Below are 15,548 nucleotides of genomic sequence, written 5' to 3'. Positions count from 1 at the left end.
TAGGTTCAAATTGTAGACAATACACATACAGATTTTTGGATAAAGATAGGGAAGTTTACTTCCTGATTGAGGATCAGTAACTCAGCTTTCTACTTAGGCTCACCATATCCGCCCTTCTTTCCATGTGGAATGCAGCATTTCACCACTGTATTCTCTAGCACTGATAGAAAATACGATCATGGCAATGGCTTATGTGACACACTGCAAGTATTTCAGTGATTGTGATCTCTCCATAGAATTTTAAAAATGCATACTAAACAGAATTAGAAAAGATGATCCAAAAGTCTAGTAGTATCTGTGGCTTTACACAACAAACACAGCGTACCCTAAATATGATGAGCGAGTAGGAAGCAGGAATGAAGCAGGGTGGAAGTGAGTACGAAGCAGGAATAGAGCAGCTAGGAAGCAGGAATAAAGCAGGGTGAAGTCCGGATGAAGTTGGAAGAGTAAAGACGAGGAGCTGTAATACCTTGTAGGCAGTCTGTGACAGGAATCTGGGGAGGGGCAAATATGGTTGAAAAGTGTAATACAAACTCTGAAGATTTTATTCTGTCATTAATTTTGGTCATTTATTGTCATTAATTTCCGTACTGAGCTATGGCCCTCTGTCTTAAGAAACATATACACTCATGCTATATGTGACACAATATATGATGGTATACCCAGCTGACTAGGGAACATGCTACAGTTTTGAGCAACTTAGGCATTCTGAAACCCAAGTCTTAACTGAGAGTGACAGAGTTGCTTTTGAAAATGGGATCAAGGCTGCAGAGCCCTATGACTACTGTTGAAAAATATACTCTTAATTCTTCACCTGTCTGGCAGATTCTTCACCTGGTTTTGTTATCTTTAGCATGATCTAGTGGTAACCCATTGGGCCAAAACCAGTCCATAGTACTTTTCCACCTGGGTTGTTGCCTTTTTTTGCATTAGGGCCTGAGATATGCTGTTAGGGCAATGCATCCTGCACTAAAGCCAAATATAATCCTGAGTCCTTAAGTACAGCCCAGCACAGAGTCCGCCGAAGATTGTTGCTCCTACCCTTCACCAGTGCCACTCGCACTGGGATTCAGGCTGATCTTGAACACTGAGGTTAACCTCCCACAGCAGTCAGCATGTTGAACCATCTCATCTGCAAATACATTGCATGTGGGATCCTAAAGCTGTAGGCCAAAACCTTATTGTGGTAGTTACTATATAAACTGCACAAAATCTGTCCTTCCCCAAATAGATTGCAATTAGAATATAAGCTGAGAAAATATCTTGATACAGAACGACCCAGGAAATGTTGAGTCAGTGTTGATTTGCATTCGTGTACCATCAACGTGACTTGTCAAGTTTTCTTTTAGACATCAGAAAGAAAACATTTGAGGGATTGAAAGATGATGATGAGGTATGTTCAAACTTGTTCATAGGAAGCATCTCCTGAACATGGAAAGTGCACAAAAAAAGCTTGAGGTTTGTATTGTCTGGGCAATAGTATCCAGAGGCATCTATCACTTGCAGTCCAAAACAATACTAAATGAAATTTGCTAGACAGAGCAAAGATGAAATAGGCTTTGAAGGATCTTGAAAGTGAAGACAAGCAGTTTAAGCACTCTTCCCTCTTTAAGCACCCCATATATACACTATATACATTATATTACACTAAGTAAGTAATTTTTTGATGTGAGTCGCCCTGCTGTCTACATTTGATGTGCTTTAGGTTGCTTGCACCATAGTTTGCCTGCAGAGTTCGGATGTTAACTTCCTTCTTAAAGAACCATAGAGAAAATAAATCCAATGGAAGCAGGTGAAGAAAGGGTTAGCTGAGTACAAACAACTGTCTACCTAAGAGAATGACTCTTTGGAGCAACAGATAGCTTTCCTTTTCTTTCTAGGATGTGAATTACACATAATGAAAGTAATGTATACAGTAGAAATAGGAGTTCAGAAGGTATAGCTTTTCTGTGGCTACTTCTTATGACTCATTGGCTATGAAGCCTATAAACAGAAAACACTTATGGGAAGTGAATGTTAAAAATATTTGCTAATACCCCTTCTAATCCATTCATCTACTGATTTTGCTGCCATCTTACAGGTGAGAGCTGACTTATCTGTGAATATCATCGGATAGCCAAGGAGTTTTATAAGTGTCTTACCTTGAGGCAGAATTTTTGTGGGCATTGAATCTTGTCTTATTTTTCCCTGTCTATGGCTAGATAAGTTATCTTAAAACTCTGTGAGTGCTATACAGTATGGAATTCCTGTTGTCTTTTGCAATATTTAGAATAACACCATCATTTTACAGATTTCTGCAAGATGAGCTCCTAGATCTTGTCTTCTCAATATTTTCATTTCACTTCATGTGGAATTGTCCATCCTACTGAAGAATTTGGTTTCTTTTAACCTAAGCATCAATTTGATCCCCAAATGTTTCGTTACTTTGTCGCTCCATGTTAAGCACAGGTTTTTAATATTTGCTTCCCTTAAGCGTTTTCTGTGTATAGGCTTCATAGCCAATTTATATTCATCTGTTTTATGCCTTAGCACTGTAGTACATTTATTTACTATTCCATATTTACAGATTTTTTTCAGAATTACAGATTTAAGAAGTGATAGAAGGACGTCCCTTTTACTGGCTATTTAATACATGTGCAATGGGTTAACAAATTTTGATAAATTATTTCTGTGTATTTTGTTTTGGGGAAAGGGAGGGAGAAACTGGTTTTGCATTATTTTTCTTTCTTTTTTTTTTTTTTTCCTCCTAAACACAGCACCGCAGAAAGGCAGGCTAACAGGATGCTCCCTGAATTTATATCCTCATGGAAGGATGCTGCAGATTTAGGTGGAAAAACAGAAACTGCATTCCTTTTAAAAGAATTGGACACTCTGAGGGCCAAAAATAAAAAGGTACAATTGAGATATTCAGATCACAGTGTTTGCTCTTTTATGGTTGTCTTACAAAACATACATTTTAAACTGTTCCTAATTTAGTTTTGTTATTTATTTTAGTGCACCAATCAATAGCTTTCTTGTCATTTTGGATTCTTAGTATCTGTTTAACCACTGCTTCTCTGGAATTAAAAAAAATCTTTCATCCTACCCTTTGACCTTTTTAATCAGTGACATAGGTTCTTGCATCATGGATGAAAACCAAAGAGGACCAAAACCCAGGCCAGGATTTCATTAATAGAATCTGGATCTCATGCTTCTGTACATGCGGTCCAGATAATGAATGTGCCCTGATATCTACTCTTTGTTGAGGGGAAGAAAATTCCATCCTACTTGCACACTGCATTGCTTCCAACGTTAGTAGCAGTTGCATGCACCTAAACAACAGAAAAGTCTATAGTCTTTCCATGAAGTGTCATTGAATATTCAATGGCAAGCTCAGATATCTGTCCAAGATCAGATTTAGTGAATTCACATTTAAAAGAAAGGCCTTAACATGTGAAAGAATATCAGTTTTCTATCTGGCGATGCACATGAAAAATTATGCATTTACACCACAGTCTCTTCAGGCTGTGATGTCAGTGCTCTTGCTAGGAAATAGGCTATTCATGCAAACACCACCTGCATTATATTTCCATGTAATTCTGAACTTCCTTAGCTAGAAGGACCACAGCTGGTGATACCTGAAGAAGAGAATCCCAAATAAAAATAATGGCACATGCATTGCTGCTTGTCTCACAGAGCAAGATAGGGCAGGTGATAAAAAAGATATTTTTAACCTTTGTCCTTTAAATAAGTAAATATAATTAATTGAACTTCTGTTGTATTGCTTAGTGTTTGTATTTTGGGATAAGAAACTATTATTTTAAATGTTGTTGTGGTTAAAAGAGCTGGTTGAATGTTTCAACTAGATAAGTATCTTACTGTCCATTTGTTCAATTCAGCTTCAAGATAAGCTGTCTGAAAAGGACAAGGAGCTGAAGACAATGAAACTGGACTTAGAACTGCAAGAGAGAGCTACAGAAGCTAAGATTGCAGAAAAGATTGCAGGTACAGTAGGCAAGCGTTTAACAGATGGCTGTATGGTTCATACAGTACCCACGGTTGCTATATGACGTGGCCTAGTGAATGTTAGCTTTATTTGCTAAAGGAGGGAAGATCTGACTTCTTTTTTTATGTGTGGCTGTTTAGAGTTGCTTAGAAAATAGGTGGCTTTAACATCCTGGTACTGGTATTAGCAGGAGCTTTACCTGTATTCATACTGATTTGGGCATTAAATGCATTGTTAACACCATGTCAATCCAATCACAAAAAGGTTGTTTGTTTTGTTGGAAGGTCCTGAACAAACAAGGGGAAATAATGATTACCAGTGCCTCTACCTTTCAACCAGCAGTTCAAATACCACTTATTGTTTTAGCTCGTTCAGAGCAATACTACCCCCTCCCCGTGTATGGAGATAGTCGCACATTCACCTCAACTAGAGACCTGCACTTTTCTTGAAAAATCTGTTCTTTTGGTATTTAATGAATTTTTGTCTGATAATGGCACGTCTCCAGTGAGTGAAGTTTATACAAATTCCCAAAATGAAAGGTTTTTAAGTTTATAGTTGAAAGTGAATGCATGCTTATATTTGTTGTTAACTGTTCTTTGGGTAGACATACAAGAATGGAGACAGTTTGTATTCTACGATTTTGGAAATTTCTGGAGTAATGAAGCTGTGTATTTTTATTCTTGAAAAGTGACTGTGTGTACAGTGTACCCAGTGGATGAAAAATACTCTGAGGTTTTTCCTCCAAGTGTTTCAAAGAAATTAATGGGAGTGCTTTTATAAGTTCATCGTATCATTTGTTCATAAATAAAGTGTGAGCTAGGTAAAATTGTGTCCTCATAGACCACACACGCTTCATATAGTATTAATAGTACTAATACCTGTCCCCAAAATATTGATACTGAAGGGAGGAGTAACTCTCTCCAGGAAGATGGAGCACAAAATAAACTCTTCTGCTGAAAAAACAGGTGGCTGACTTTCCACTTAATGTCAAACTCCTGAGAATACACTATTCTGTGTATATTATAGATGGAAGAGCGAGTTCCTAGGTTTTCTGTTGTGGAGGAAGGGAAAGGCAAATCTAATCTACATAACAGTAAACAAATTGAAATACAGGCATAATTTTATTCCTATTTCATTTTACTTAAACCGCTTGCTTTATTTTTAGAAGAAGAAAATTCCACACTGCGTATCATAGTTATATCCAGCAGCCAAAAGCTAATGCAAATTCTTTGGGTTGAATCCCAAGTTTTGTGTTTGTTCCTGGATATTTTCACAGTGTTTTACCTCTGTACCTATAATAGAGAAATATTCTCTTTGATATAGGTGTTCATTGCTCATTAAAACCTGGAAAGAAATGTGTCGAAAGGTGTGTCAAAAACATGTTTAGTTTCATTTTTATGGATAGAGTTGAAGTATTTGTTAGTAAATTTTTTCTCCTACATCACTGTTTAAACTTTCAAATTATGTCCTAAGCACAATATTCTCTTCAAAACAGTATGGCATGAATATGGATATAATAATTAACATAATTATTCCATTTTAAAAGGAAGAATAAGCCAAATTTTAATGAGAGCTACAACGTGTAATAAGGATGACCTTTAAAAAAAATACCCTTTTTTCTCCTTTTACGAGTTCAGGAAATATAAAATCCTTTAAATGCCGAGAGAGAGGGCAAGAGGCTCCTTCCTACTTAAGCTGTTTGCAAAAAGGAAACATAGTTAATATTTCATTATTTTTTTGCTTCCTGTCTTACAGTTCTAAGAATGTTACCAAGTTTGGATAAATGTTTTGAAATCTGGAATGATGTGAGCCAAACTGAATTTGTGGAGGTCTATGTGTGTCTCTCTCATAAAAGCCTGGGGGAGAGTTCTAATGGACAAGCAGAACCTAATAAAGAAGACTCAGTGTGTTTAAGGCAAAACTTTTTCCCCTTTTGTTAAGTCCTTTGAGGAGAAGAGAACACATGCTGCTGTGATTTCATGTTGCTAGTTAATGTTTAATTACTGCAGTGTATAACACATGGTAGAGTGAAGCTTGTAAATATGGGTGTTTGCATTTTTATTATTACTTAGTACTGACTTTATGATAAGAAAATGACTCCACAAAATTATATTGTAAAAAACATCAGAAAGATACACCGTAAAAATGTTTCTACTTTGAGGAATATTACAATTCCTTTTTAAAATGTAACCCTAATTGATGGGTTTTACCTAAACAAGTCCCATGGAAAGAACAGAAAATTTGAAGATAAATGCCATTTTAAAATGAAGCTACACCAAGCTACACCAAGCTAAAGCTTGTCGCTTTATGATTTTTTGTTCAGAGGAGGAAGTGAAGTGTAAATATATGAAATGCTTCATGAGAGAATACGAAAAAGTAGAGTTAAGGCAGGAGATATACATGATGGAAGAGAATATTTAATATTGTGTACAATACATAACTTTTTTTCAGAAGGTGTTTATTTTTAAATTTTACTAGCCTGGAAAATGGATTTTAGAAATTCCTTGGGTCCCTATCTCTGTGTCAGGTAGCTATGGCTAAGGCTATGTCAGGTAGCTATGGCTAGGGAATTTGCAGTTTTGGTTGCAGGTTTTTAAGCATTAGAGACTATTGTTTCTGGTGGTCATAGTTGCCACAGGTTCCTGCTGTTTCTTCATTATTCTTCTGTTGGATTTCCTCCCATTATAAGCCAATGTTAGAAGATACCATTAGTTTCACTCCCCATCATGAAGAGAACAACAGAGGTGGAGGCAACATTGGGAAAATGAAGGGGAGAACACATCATAAAAGAACTGAGACTAGGATAATGTAAGGAAAAAAGGGAAACACCCATGTGAACTGGGCATGAAGAATAGACAAATCTTGAAATGTGGGACTGCAGAATTTCATATGTTGAACAGAGAAGGGAATGGGTGCACTCTATGGGAGGAGAAAGGGAGAAAGAGCACACATCTTCTGAGGGCAGACTGGAAGATAAGGATGGAGGCATTGCAAAGGAGTACGTCTTCAAACGAACTAATAGAGAGAACAGATCTCACTTTGGATGGACATACGTGACTTCATTTTCGCCTAACAGAAGAATTATACAGGGGATATTGTCATGATTTAACCTGGCAGGCAGCGAAATACCACGCAGCCGCTCGCTCACTCCCCGCACCTCCCAGTGGGACGGGGAGAGAATCGGAACGGTAAGAGTGAGAAGACTCGTGGGTTGAGATAAAGACAGTTTAATAGAACAGGGAAGGGAAAATAATAATGATAATGATAGAATATACAAAATGAGTGATGCACAATGCAATTGCTCACCACCCGCGCTGACCGATAACCAAGTAGTGATTGCTACTTCCTGGAACACACCTACCATTCATATACTGAGCATGACGTCACATGGTATGGAATACCCTGTTGGCCAGCTGGGCTGGCTGTCCTGGCTGTGCTCCCTCCTCCCAGCCTCTGCATTTGGTAGAGCATGGAGCTGTCCTTGACAGGGCACTTGGCAACAACTGAAAACATCAGTGCGTTATCAACATTCTTCTCATACTAAATCCAAAACACAGCACTAGGAAGAACTTTAACTCTATCCCAGCCAAAACCAGGACAGGTATATAGGAACTTTTAGAGGAAAGAGCTGGTTGAGTGTAAGTGAGAATTGTAGAGCATAGTGGTAGCCTCTCTAAATTGGGAAAAATATTAAAGCCCTGTTCTTCTCACAGTAACTCCCACTATTACTGCAACAAGATATAGCTGGCATCAGAGCCTCGGCTCTTAGAATATTTTTGTTGCTATCACTGTGCTATATATTGGGATTAAGAATAATTCTGAAGGAAAATATAATAAAAAATATTTCTCGTTAAACCTCTGTAGCAAGGGCTATTCTTGGGGCTTTTTTGCCAATATCTGATAGTAATGTTACCAAAACTTAATACTTTTTAAAATCAAGGTCAACTGATTAAGTCCAGCCCTGCTAGGTCTGTTAGGTGTTGCATACCACCTTTAATGCATGAAAACTGTATTAGCATTCTGCAGATGCTCTCTGAAAGAACCAGGGTAATGATAGGAAATGTGGTGTGGAAAAAGGGGAAAGCAGTACTTCTAACACTCTTGTATATGTTATACAGCTTTCAGTCTCTTGGAAAACTACGGCCATATCCCTACAATGAAGTCCCTTTTTTCAGGTCTGTTTTTACAAAAATGCTGAGAATTAACATTTGTGGCATTTTGGAATTCTTGAATATGGTGTGGAAATGTTCATGAACATTATTTGAAGTTTCCTGAATTAACTTGAAAAATAATTACTGAATGCATATGCAATAGTTTTAATAGCAAAAATGACAACAAATATCCGAGTGGCTGTTAGCTTAGAGTTAGTTTGAGTTAATATCCCATAAAGTAAGAGGAAATAAGTAATCTTGCCAGTAATAAACTTTGGGTGGCAATAACTTCTAACACAGAAGAAAAGTATTTTCCATTTCTTCAAAGCTCACTTTAGAGTCCCTTTTTAGATGTTATTTTTCTTTCTTGCATGTCATCCATTAAAGATTAGCTGTGGAAGGTTGGAGCATGGAGAGATTATGAATGACAGAACAACTCCTGCAGAATAATAATCAGTTTTTGGTATTTAATGCTGTTTGACTTTTGCAGACACATTTCTTATTAACCTTTGGTACAAACAGAAATCCAGGTTCCTGATATCTCATGGAGAAGATGAATTCAAGATCCTCTTCCAATTAAACTGAAATAAGGCCAATATTGGGCTTTAGCCAAAAGAACTCAATAGTTCCCAACCCGTGTGTTTATAAACCTAAATATGAATGATATTTTACAGTTTAAGTAGGTAATGCATATACTTCCCTAACTCAGTTTTCTGTGCATAATTCATTTATATATATAGGCTATATAGCTCTTAGGGGGTTTGTCCTATTAATGCTTCATTATGCAAAACTATTTCCTGAATATTTTTTCAAAATATTTCCTGGTAAATAAGAGAATTTTGAAAACAGCTGTAGGATTTGAATCCTCTGTATGGGAAGATAGACAATCCATCTAAAGGACAGAAAAAAAACCCCAAGGTGGGGCTGTTGTGACTGAGAACATCCTGACTTAATTTTTAGCAGCTTAATTTGAAACAATGTAATTTTACCTTCAGATTGTCAGAATTGTTGATTGTCAAAAAGTTACGTGCCGTTCTTTGAAATACAATATACGATGAGCTGGCATAGGTTAAAATGTAAATTACTAAGCTATTTATGGGTGGAGCTTGTATGTAAAAAGCAAGCCAGTATCTTCTGCATATTTTTATGATTAGTCTGGCCCTTCTCTCTTCCCCACTATGGTGCTAGTTGAACATAAAGAATTGGGTTTTATTCAGGAATAAAAAGGTCTGCAAATAATCTACTTCTTGGGGTATTACAAAAACTTTTCTTTAACCTGTCAAATTATAACTTGGAAACTTTAATGCAACATTTATATTTTTCCCTAAAGTAAATATTCAGGCATCACCAATTATTCACTGAAAAAAGATTTAACAGCATTATGGTTTGAATTTTGAAGTCAGCTGTGTTTAGTGTATTAGAAGCAGAGGCTTAAGTATTGTACAGGGATTGGCTTTCACAAGAACTGCCTTGGTGTATAATACTCTCTCCTATTCTTTCCCACTTTATTTTTTTTTTATTTGAATTGGGATCTGGGTAGACAAAGAAAACCCTATGCAGAGCTACCACTAAGCAACTTTAGCCTTTTATTAAGAACACTCTGTTTATAGCATTGGAAATGTAGAAGCAGATTAATGTTATTCACTAAATATATACAACAAACACAAAGCAATAAAGAAGTCACTGTGTTCTATCAGTGTTTGTTCAGATTGCTTTATCTATAAAGTCACATTTAGGTGTAAATGACTTGTAGTCTATAATTCCTGGTATAGACCAGTGAAAACCCTTAAGTAGTTTTCTTATGATCTTGTTATCACTATTTTGCTTTTATTTTTCAGTTATAGATCATAACTGAAAGTAAATGAATGGTAGCTTTCAAAAAAAGAGCTAGGAACTTAAGTTGTCTGTTTCGTAATAGAACATTTCAGCACTATTTTTAAGTCAACAGTCAGCCCTGGAGCTCATGGTAGTTTGCCTGAATGAGAACTGTGCAAGAGCCTAAGGCTTTGAAGATTTCTAGGGATTATCTGCATTTTGTAACATGTATGCGCAGAGACCAATTAATGACACATTTTAAAGGCTTTCATAGCAATGCAGTAAATCTGTTTTTTTTTGTTGGCTATGATAAGATTGATTTGTTATTTAAGAATTGTGAGCACAGTCATTAAATCTAGTAGAAAGGAGTCTCAGAGGATTTTGATTTCTAAAATGACTGGATAACAAATACATACATGTTTACATTTCTCTAAGGAGAACAAGCATGTATCCATATGGTTAAATAAAATTTAATAATAGTGGTCCATCTGGAAATGGCAAGGATAGTTTCCAATTCCTCTTGTGATTAGACACACAGAGATCCAGCAATGGTGGACAGGAATGGGAGGACTGATGAAAATGAAAAGGCAGGTAGTTATTGCACCTCTTTTCCCAGTATAATTCCCTAATTCCTCACATTCTTGTAGCTGCTACTCAGAAAAGCAAAGTGAAAACACAACAAAAATCTCTAGAAAGCTTCAATTAAACCTCTCTGTAGGATAAATTTCAGCTGACCTTTTTTCATGGAAGCAACTGAGCAGGATAAACAAGCAGCTCATTACAGGAATCTTGAATTCTAAGTATGACCTGGCCAAGCAAGTTCTTTCATGTTTGTATTTTTCCTTTAGAATAATATACATCTCCAAAAGGCAGAAAACAGAAAATATTCTTTGTTTCATTTTTCTCATGAGTTCAACGTTCACTCCTATGTTAGAGCTGTATACCTGTATGAAACAGAAGTTGAATCATGCATCAAAAATTTTTTTGAGTCAATAATTATTATTATTTCAGTCAATTTTTGAATATTTAAGATGCACAGAGCCTTTTTTGTAAAAACATATAATCTCATTTGTATTTCTTGTTGCTGTAATGGTGCGAGTAACTAGTAAAATTAATTTGAATGTACCAGAATCAATGCCAAAGAAAATCCCAAGTCACTTATTTTTCAACAACCGCTGATCTTGAATACTAAACCTTAAACTGCAAAGCCCTGACCGTCTGCAACAACATTAACCAAAAAACTTTCTCACCATGTCTTTTTCTTAGACGTAACTGATCACTATAACTAGTGCTTGTTACAAGAACAATTAGCAAAATTTTAATTGTACTATTTCTTGGATCACTTTTTTTTTTCCCATAGTCCAAAGCCAAAAGCAGTATTTCATCATATCTCTTAATGTCAAACACCTTGCAAAGTCCAAAATATTATTATTTCTGTAAAACTGACTTATCTTGAAAGCCACTTGTTACAGTGTTATAATATTTACTGTATCTTCTGAGATAGCGGTGTGGGTAATGATCTCATCTTTTTCTTATAAGGTCTGGCCTGTATTGTGGATTTTACATCTTTTAATGAGTAACATGAAGTGATTTCTGCTGCCATAGATGTTTTAAGTCCTAACAATTTCTTCTTTCTCGTCTCTCCTGTTCAGTTTTTTTTATTTACACAGATGACCTCTAGGAAATCTGCAAACAGACTTTTTTCCTGGGAACCGTGCTTCCCTCCCTTCCCCCAAAGTTCTGTTTGGAAAATCATGAACCATTGTTTAAACTAGAATGATTTCCAACACACCTTCTCACTACTGCTGTATTTTAAAGGTAGTTTAAAAAGTATAGAAGATAGGTTTGCCGAAAGAATCAGGTTCAACTAAGAAAATATGTACACTGCTTTGACTCAGTAAACTCATACTGAGTATGGTTCATCTTCTTCATATTTACTTTTGCCCATATTAGAAAACAATTAGCTTACTAAACAAATTTGAGTATTTGGGAAGAAAAAAATCTACTTCGAGTCTCTCTCATTTGACTAAGAATTACATGATATTTGATAAGCTTGTTTAAAAATGGACATATCCAAATATTATTGTAAACACCCATTGATTTGTTTTACCTGCAATATAAGTATTTTACTTAGTTGGCTTACATAGTAGCTAATAATATTTGTTAATGTAATTTAACTGCTGTGAACCTTTACTGAACAAATATTGAAATTTATACAAGTCAAAGAAAGAGAATCTCTAATGACTTTTGTAAAAGCTTCCATTTAATAGTTAAGGAGAAAAGTTTATATGACATACCAGATGCAATTAACAGTAGATTTTACATTTAATAAAAAGAAAGAAGCATATGTATTTGCTTTATTCATTCCATCATAATTTGCATTAGAGCTGTGGGTGTTTAATGAGCAAATTCCAGCTAAAATGCTATATTGATTTTCTAAGTGAACTTTGTAATAGCTATCTACCTTACAAAAGCTCTCTGTTTACAATTGTTTTCTTTACTAAAAACTAAAAATGTTTTAGAATTGATGAGTTTAGCATAATGATTCTTTTAAAATAAAGAGCTCTTTTAGAGTATGCAGGGGTTTTGGTTACAAGGAGAAAGATATTATTAAATTATTCCAAAGCAAATAAAGTTTATGCAACTAAACAGTAATGTCATATTTGTATATATTACAATGTTTGCAAGCATTGGAAAATAATCTTTTTTTCTTAATTTAGCGCTGTGGGATTTAAATATTTTAACTCTTGAATGTCATTATATGTATTTGAATTAGTAAATGACACAATTCATTTTAGCTTAATACTTGACTATTCATACTTCATTTTTGTGTGTCATTTTCATGCTTGGAACATGAGTTCTATAAAAATTTGTGTTCCTTGTTGGTCAGGCCTCAAGATAAACAGGATAGGGTTGGTTGGCGCGCCATTGGAAGGTCTCCAAGAAAAACCTCGTGGTGTCGACCAGAGCAGTTGGTGACTAAGTAGCTGGATCACTTTTTTCATTGGATCAGGCATCAAGTCAGAGTGCGAGTATGGGGCTCGTATTTTGCTGGATATGCCATATCTTGAATGGGACTTAGGAGCCTGAGTTGTTACTCTCAGTTAATTTTAGCCTGGTATTTTTAAGAAGCATAGGGATGATAATCTGGATATTCTTTACTCTTTTTAATATGGAGGATTTTTACGTCACTCTCTCTCATAAACTTTTCATTGGACAGCTTATATTTCACATGCTTTCCTAAATATGAATGTTTTGGCTTGCTGCTGCATTGCAACCCAAAAATGTATGTATTTCAGTGGCTTATTTGAAGAATCTGGGGATTCTTATGGTCCTGAACTTTTACTTGTGACTCATCCATAGTTCAATCTGAATGGTGAACGTTATTGTTAACAACATCATACTTTGGACTACCTGCAATTGTGTAATTGTTATAATATTCCATATAGTATTAAAAAAAAGAATTTGTAAAATATTAAATAGAGTCAGAAATGTATAGGTATTGGATAACAGAAGTGTCTAACCTAAATTCAGCAGAAGCTTTGTCTGGTAAAGGAATCAGGTGAGTTAGCCTTCTGTAGACCATTAAAATGAGTTAGATGAGTTAGGTATTTTTTAAATTAGTAATTTCTTGTGGTCAGTGACAGTATTGCTGTCATTTCAATACCAGTGACATGGTATTGAAATGCCATGTAGCTAAGTATCTTTTTTTTTCTTTTTTTTTTTCTTTTTTTAAACTTAGATAACCATGCAGGCATTTTACATGGTTTTCTACACTCACCCTAATCTGTTTTAGCATGAAAAAATTAACTTGCAATATTACTTTTAAGAAATAGAAGCAAAAGCCAAACACTTGTAATTGAATCGGAACTATTATAAATTTTTTTTTAATGTAGTTGGTGGATCTGGTCATTGAGATATTTACTCCAATGCCTTAATTTAGTGGAGGGATAAGAAAGTAACAAAGAGTTGCTCAATTTAAGTCACTTTTCCATAGCCAATAGTTAAAAGACAGTATTTTGTAATGGACCTTTGGGTGGGGGAAGGGTTCACTGTTCAAGGCAATCAGCCTCTGGGCTGCTATCAGAGATGGTAAGATTTGAGATAAACAGGATGTTTTAATAACTTAAAAATTCTCTTTTTCTGAATGCTTTCATACTGTTATATATATATATATATTACTTTGGTTTAAGGACAAATAGGCAATAATCTGGTTTTTAAAAGCCTGTATACTCATTATTACCACTGGTTATAGTTCCTCAGAGAGGGAATTAGATAGACCAAAACAGAATCCCTCTAAGTGTAGTTGTTTGCTCTACATCCATTGTAGCAGTCAGCAAATTGTGGTTTTCCGTGCTGAGGTGGGCACGTTATAGGGTCTGACAGAAGGAGGGATGCACTCAAAGAACTTAACTAATCTGGAATCTAATTAATCCCAGAACAGAAATAAGTGCCAAATCTTCAGTTATTTTAGACAGCTTTCTATTCATTCCAGCATTTGTTTTCATTATGAAAATTGCGTAATGTTTCCCCTTGCAGCTTTATGGAAAGGGTTCTCTATGCAGTGTCTCTGGCATGATGCTAGATAAACTGACATAATTTACTGGAAAAACTGTAGTAAACAAATATATTAAAGTACAGATACATAATAGTTGCCATACATAATTAAACTGCTTGTGTATTCCAGATCCAGCCGGGACATAAAAGTTGTATTGTAGTTTACCCAGGCAGTCAGTGCTGAGGCACTAGCTTCCTTGCCATCCCAGATCTCAGCAACCTAAGTGGAAGTCTGGTGAGCTGAAGTGCACAGCCCACCCCATACAATTTGTTGCAAGAACATATGTTCTTGCTGAGCCACCTACCTTTGCAGATATCAGACTCATCCTCTGCAAGTGCTGCAAACTTACTCATGATTACTAATCTGTGTGCATGCAGTTTTGCAGCTGCTTTACCCATGCCTTTAGTTTTTCCATTCCACATCAAGCAAAGCTTTCTTGTCGCAAACAGGGCAAATAGATCTTCAAGAAAAAAGGCACTATTCTTGTGCAACAAGTAAATGCTCAAATAGAGAAGAATTTTCTGTAGATTTCAAGACTTGTGCTTCTGATGCTGAATTTCTTCTTTTTTTTTTTTTTTTTTTTGTTGGGACACAACTTGTTACATCTCTGGCCTGGTGACTAGGCTTGCACCTCCTTTGCAGATTTTTGTGAGAGGAGGGACTGCACTCCCAGAAGTGACGTTTAGACTTTCCCTGTCATCTTTTGTCCAGCATGCTGTTGTTGTGCAACCTTTTGCTAGACCTGCAAAAAATGATTCCTTATTCCTCAGTAACACTCTTCTCCCCAGCTTGAGAACAAGAGGATTGCCTTCCTTGAACATCTTGCCTACCTTGAACATCTTCCTAATTCATCTCTCCGCATTCTTTTTCTGTTCTTCTCACTCATCTTCCATCCCTGGTTATCTGAGCTGCTTGGGAACTGTGTTGAAACTTACCACTTCTTGTATTTCAGTTGGTTGGGGTGTTTGGGGTTTTTTTTCGGTACTGATAATGTGTATTTTGTGCCAGAGGTATAGCTGCTGCCGAAATGTACTACTAT

At 35.9% G+C, this 15,548-nt stretch overlaps 1 protein-coding gene across 1 annotated transcript in view; it reads left to right on the top strand.

Moving 5' to 3' along the window:
- MIPOL1 (mirror-image polydactyly 1) overlaps positions 1–15,548 on the top strand; it is a 197,508-nt gene that overhangs the window by 47,031 nt on the left and 134,929 nt on the right. The window contains exons 4-5 of the mRNA XM_075151627.1: positions 2,757–2,892; positions 3,879–3,984. Of these exons, the coding sequence (XP_075007728.1) occupies positions 2,757–2,892; positions 3,879–3,984 (242 nt within the window). The remainder of the gene's footprint in view (positions 1–2,756; positions 2,893–3,878; positions 3,985–15,548) is intronic.

Source organism: Calonectris borealis, chromosome 5 (assembly GCF_964195595.1).
Source record: "Calonectris borealis chromosome 5, bCalBor7.hap1.2, whole genome shotgun sequence".
Lineage (NCBI taxonomy): Eukaryota > Metazoa > Chordata > Aves > Procellariiformes > Procellariidae > Calonectris > Calonectris borealis.
Note: the sequence above shows the minus strand (reverse complement) of the source record. Positions and strands in the feature narration are given on the sequence as shown.